The sequence below is a fragment of the Borostomias antarcticus genome (assembly GCF_949987555.1).
Source record: "Borostomias antarcticus genome assembly, chromosome: 2".
Classification (NCBI taxonomy): Eukaryota; Metazoa; Chordata; class Actinopteri; order Stomiiformes; family Stomiidae; genus Borostomias; species Borostomias antarcticus.
Genome location: NC_140235.1, coordinates 29,005,415 through 29,011,593, shown reverse-complemented (window position 1 = coordinate 29,011,593; position 6,179 = coordinate 29,005,415). Strand labels below are relative to the sequence as shown.

Here is a 6,179-nt window from a genome sequence, read left to right as displayed (position 1 = left end):
AAATGGCAAATGGCAGCTTTAATATGAGTATGATTGGCCATTGATAAGACTGGTTCTCCAGAGAGAGAGAGAGAGAGAGAGAGAGAGAGAGAGAGAGAGGGAGAGAGAGAGAGAGAGAGAGACAGAGAGAGAGAGGGAGAGAGAGGAGAGCAAGAGAGAGAGAAAGAGAGAGGAGAGAGGGAGAGAAAGAGAGAGAGAGAGAGAGAGAGAGAGGGAGAGAGGAGAGGAGAGAGAGAGAGAGAGGGAGAGAGAGAGAGAGAGAGAGAGAGAGAGAGGGTGCGACGCGGATGCGAGGACGGCCCGCGCCCGCCTCCTGATGTTCCTGTCGCCACTGGCGACGGCACCCCCCCCCCCCCCCCCCCCCCCCCAACTCCCCCCAACTCACACACACACACACACACACACGGGGGCCATGTCCATCCAGCTCCCTGAGAGGATAGGAGGCTGAGGGGATAGGAGGCTGAGAGGATAGGAGGCTGAGAGGATAGGAGGCTGAGAGGATAGGAGGCTGAGAGGATAGGAGGCTGAGAGGAGGCCGAGGGCTCATGTCCACGGAGGAGCTCATCAACGCCGAGGACGCCTCCGCCGGCGCATCAATGGGCTCTTGATTAGATCGTCACCTCCACGCTCACACATATGAATATTTATTAACGCCGAGTGAATGCGCGTCGCCCTCCCGCCTCGAATCACGCATGTTTTAAGTATCCCGCTCCACACCTCTTAATCCCCCCCCTATGAATATATCAGCAGAGCAAAAAACTCTCTGGGTGCAAAGTGACAGCACTCAGGATAATCTGCTCCTTGTTCCTCTACTGCCCGCATCACCTGCGATATCAGAGTGTCAGAAGGACAGGGCACTTGTTCCCCGCGGAGACGCAGGGGCCTTAAAGGACAATGCTCGTTTTTGACAACCTGGACCTTAGTTACGACATATTATAAGACGTTTGACTCACCGAGATCACTTTGGTGTAGTTCGGAGGCATGTAGAAGAAATGTAAAATCCAGCGCGAGCCAGTATATGCATGTAATGGCGGTGGTGGGGGCACCGAGAATGCAGTTTCTAAAAATCAATTTTCTGCTGCGAAACGGTTGTTTTCATCAATCTGTATTTATGAATCGCCAGTTGTGCTTACATAGAGCGTAGGCCTGTTGTGGTTTTTCACATGCCTCTGTAATATGATCTTTAGAAAATTACACGAAATAGCTTCCTCACTTGCTCCAGCACGCATGCGCACAGCGTGCTGGAGCAACGATTGCGTGCTGTGCGCATGCGTGCTGGAGCAAGTGGGGAAGCTATTTCATTTCGAAAGACGTTTCTAAAGATCATATTACAGAGGCATGTGAACAATTTTTAGATTTATTTTTCTTCAGATTTTTTGAAACTGCATTCTCGGTGCCCCCACCACCGCCATTACATGCATATACTGGCTCGCGCTGGATTTTAAATTTTTTCTACATGCCTCCGAACTACACCAAAGTGATCTCGGTGAGTCAAACGTCTTATAATATGTCGTAAATAAGGTCCAGGTTGTCAAAAACTAGCATTGTCCTTTAAGAACGACGGGGGGATGAACGCAGGCCATGGGGTTTCAAAAGCGCCGCGCTTTGAAGTGGAACGTGTCCGGCGAAAGACGGACGCCTCGGCGAGGGGACGTGGCGCGGACGTCGGGCGCCGATGTCCGAAAAACCTGAGGTGGAGGAGGATCTCGACTCGCCCGAGAGAGAGAGAGAGAGAGAGGAGAGCCCTCCATCTAATCATACTAACTCAAAGACGGAAAGATAGGGGCTCCATGGGGTCTGTCACGATCTACAGTATGCACTACGTTTTCTATCACTGCACTTTGCGAGCAGCACTTTACGAGTCCTGTCATGCACTGTCCTGTCCTGTCCTGTCCTGTCCTGTCCTGTCCTGTCCTGTCCTGCCCTGCCCTGCCCTGCCCTGTCCTGTCCTGTCCTGTCCTTGCACCTGTCCGTTGTTGTATTGTTGTAAGCACCACGATGTTGAAAACAAAATCCTATATATGTGAAGTACAATAAAGGAATTCTGATTCTGATTCTACTCAGACACATGTTGCGTGTTGGCACATTTGGAAGAACAGGGCAGACATCCTGTCTGTGTCCCCTGGATCTGACAGCTGGGTAGGAGACACCAAGGCAATATCATCCCAGTGTCCCATCACACTGACCAGTGTCCCATCACACTGACCAGTGTCCCATCACACTGAATACATTACGTGTCCTGATTACAGAAGGGTTATTGGTAATCCTAGTATCGAAGGATATTCAGACAAAACTAGCATTTGGATGAGGAAGACATAAACCTTTTCTGTCTCGACACACTTTCTACACTCCGTACTAGGAGTGCGTTCCACAGTGCGTCATTCACCAGGGCAGAACGTGACGGTGTGCAAATGAACAAGGACTTACGTCACTGACCCCCGCCTCCAGGATCCTCAGGCCTGTCTCCTTCTCTAGCTGCTTCTTCTTCTGGGCTGGAACACAGAAGAGGAGAGGTGTTGTGTGTGTGTGTGTGTGTGTGTGTGTGTGTGTGTGTGTGTGTGTGTGTGTGTGTGTGTGTGTGTGTGTGTGTGTGTGTGTGTGTGTGTGTGTGTGTGTGTGTGAGAGAGAGAGAGAGAGAGAGAGAGAGAGATAGAGAGAGAGTAGTGCATGAAACAGCAATAGAGTTGACCCCAAGTTCTTGCTAGTAGGTCTACTGAGTGTGAGTAATGGCATGCATGTGTGTCTGTGCGTGTGTGTGTGTGTGTGTGTGTGTGTGTGTGTGTGTGTGTGTGTGTGTGTGCGTGCGTGCGTGTGTGTGTCAGTCTGAATGAGTCAGATAGTCAGCGAGTGACCACTCCAACTCTCTTAAAGAAGGTTCCCGACAGTGAAAGGGAAACAGAGATTTGAGTTGAATTTGTTCAATGTAGACTTTCAGAGACTTTCATTTTGTAGAGAACGCTGAAGAAATCACTTTCAACAAATTTTAGAGCCATATCAGCCATTGCACACAATATTCTACAAATATAAAAAATAGAAAACATATTCATTATCCTCAGACCAAGTGCTAGTAAATCCACAGTACAAATTAATTGCTGCTCTGAAGCTGCAATGCTTAATATGATCACAATAATGAGTTTGATCAATAAATCTATTATTCAAATCAACTATGGCATGTTTGTAAAGCTACATTCATGCAAATCAAAGTGAAATAAGACAGATTGTGTGCCGAAGATCAGATCACTTTTGAAGACGTTGTTTCCCTGTGCCTATCTGCCCTTCAGACCTCACTTGGATGGAAACAGCTACATGCAAAACAAAATCAAAGGGAACTTATAGTCGCACAGAAACAAACGTTTGAGATCATCTAACTTCCGTAGTTTGACGTATTTCCGAGGCAAACAAGCTATGAGGGTGGGACATATGTTTAGAGGAATTTGATTGGAACATTGACAAGTGGACGGGTTTTAAGAACTTTAGACAGATTCGATAGAAGGATAGCGTTGATTGCCGGGTGGATGTCGTGAGATTGGCCTAAAATCTAAGGTACCTGTTGTCGTCATTGCACGTGACTTACCGTTTTCCAGGAAGTAAGAAATTATATATTTTGATATAAGATTACAACAAAATATTTTTTAGATTTTTTTTTTTGCCATACATCGTTAATATGGTTACGAATAGGTGAACACTATGACCAATTATGTGAACCAAAATGGGACAGAATGCTTTTTTCATTTCAGTGTGACTTATAGATCTGTGATATATTACAAGGTGAAAAGACAAAATACCAGTATAATTTTAGTTTGTTAGCATTTGAATATATCGCTTAATGGGAGGAGAAAGAGGGAGAGAGAGAGAAAGAGAGAGAGAGAGAGAAAGAGAGAGAGAGACAGAGACAGAGAGAGAGAAGGTCCTTTAAAATCCCATTTCCCCAGATGAAGGGTATGTAAACGCCCCTGGAGTGCTGAACCTTACCTCACACTCCACATTCAGCAAGGGCCTGTTTAATTAGTATTTTAATCTATCCCAACGATTCCACACACTCCGCAATTTATGCAGCATTCCATCTAATTAAACACGTTACTTTTAGCAGGGGGGGGATCATTAGGAATAATTTCTCTATCTCTCTCTCTCTCTCTCTCTCTCGTTGAATGTTGACGGAGACATCTTAATGACGATCAGGATGCCTGGAAGGATGGGTGGGTAGGAGAATGGCTGGATGAGGAGGTGTGGAGTGTGAGGAGCACCAGAGTTTTATAAATAATGCAGGAGACAGATGAGTAGGGACCAGCTGTAGGGAGACACGGGAGAGAGACACTGGAGAGAGACACGGTCCGTCACGCCACCATCAGTAATACACGTCTGTTTCTCACTTGGACTTTTATTCTTGTATTTTATTTTTCCTGCGCTTTGTTTTAAATGTCCTTGCCTCCTCTTGCCTTGCCTGGCCTCTCCTTGCCTTGGACTCAACATCTTGAAGACTTAGTATTTCTTGTCTTTGCTCCTCCTCTCCTTTCCTCCCGGTACATTTCACATGAGAGCCGTCAGCTGCCATCTTGTTCTGAGAGGTCTGGAGTACCCGCCCGACGTCACTGATATTTAGGAAGGTGGGGGATAACAAGCAAGGCAATTAGGCACGGCTGGGTGGGGGTGGGGAGCGGCGGGAGGGGGTGGGACAAGCGAAAGGTCACACTCTGCGTTTTAATGTCTTAATGAGGACCCCTCTGGAGGAACGGAGAGAGTAAAGTCAAACTAAGAGAGATTAACCTCGAAATCATCACACCGCCGTCTGGTTCTCCCCTCGATCGGGCCGCGTTCTCGGTCCGGGTGACCGCCTGACGTCATCTGGCTGGAGGAGGAGCCAAAGGGACATGAAGGTCAGCGTTTGAACTCCAGAGCCTCAGCAGGGGACCCAGACCTCTTCTCCATGAGGACGGAGCTCACATCAGACCTTGTGTTGAGGGACATTGTGCTCATGGCGCTAACTGATTGGTGGCGTAGTGAGCATGGCAGTCACCAGCCTATACTGTCCCACAATCCACATGTCCCAATACAGTATGGACGTCCTATGATGTTCGAGGACAGTAGAAAAGATCACTGCTACACAGATAGCCCTTTTCCACCAAAGGAACTCTGGTTCGTGAACCGGTTCATTTCAAAACTCCTGGAACCTTGGTTCTGTCCAGAGAACGGGCCCGAGTTTCGACCAGTTTTGAGCCGAACCGTTGTACGTCAGCCCACGCCCATGATGTCGTCACGGTTCGCACTGAAAAACCTACTATTTTGTGGTGCCGGTTCGGAACCAGCTTTCGGATTCCCGAACTCATTTCTTTTTGGTCGAAATGCTCGGAACCATTAAAAATTAGGTTTGCGAACCGGCACCGAACCGGTTCCCTCTTGGTGGAAAAGGCCTAAGAGAGAACAGAAGAATTCTGAGCTCACAGAGACAAAATGTGCACAAAAAAGATACAATTGTGCACAGAATTAAAAAGTCATATTTTGTATATTAGAAGGTACTGTAATCGATTTTCTCTTTATTTGACGGTGATCTATTCTCATATTTTTTGCACGTGTATTTTTCTGCTACAGTATAACCAGCACCTTCCGGGGTAGTGACCGGTGCTGCTCACAAGGTGTTAACCTTGCATGTTTGGACTCATCCTTCCTCCAGCTGGAGCTGCTCGTGGAATACAGACAAAGACGATGGTCGATACGATCCCGTAGCTCCAGCCTCATCATATTCACCTCAGAGCGCCGGCGATGGCCACCGCAAGCATCTGTGACAGACTGTGACAGTAGACGTCAGGTCTCATTTCGAGGAAGCTTTTCCGCTGACTTTAATTAGCGTATTGTCTGAGGCTCTCCTAATGCCATCTCTGATACAGATTGGAGCCAGCTGTTCTTATCACCCTTTCGGTCAGACTGTCTCACTGCCCCATGTCATTCACCGCAGTCGACTGAAAATAGTCCACTGAAGGGGTTTTAAGCCTTTTTCTGGCGTTGTCTTACAACCACAAAACAACCTGATACAAAATGGAGTCTAGTTGCACTTGACACAACGCACACCCAAAGCATTACCACAGGAAAATCCTATCATCACTCTCATTGTAGAATTACCGTTTTTTCCACGTAATATCAATATATTTAGCTGACCGCTACTGTGACCCCACACAATGACGTTA

At 47.3% G+C, this 6,179-nt stretch overlaps 1 protein-coding gene across 1 annotated transcript in view; it reads right to left on the bottom strand.

Annotated features, from left to right (window-relative positions):
• ptprn2 (protein tyrosine phosphatase receptor type N2) overlaps window positions 1–6,179 on the bottom strand; it is a gene marked incomplete at both ends in the record, with an annotated part of 142,683 nt that overhangs the window by 53,834 nt on the left and 82,670 nt on the right. The window contains one exon of the mRNA XM_084454216.1: window positions 2,428–2,492. Coding sequence (XP_084310342.1) covers window positions 2,428–2,492 — 65 coding nt within the window. The remainder of the gene's footprint in view (window positions 1–2,427; window positions 2,493–6,179) is intronic.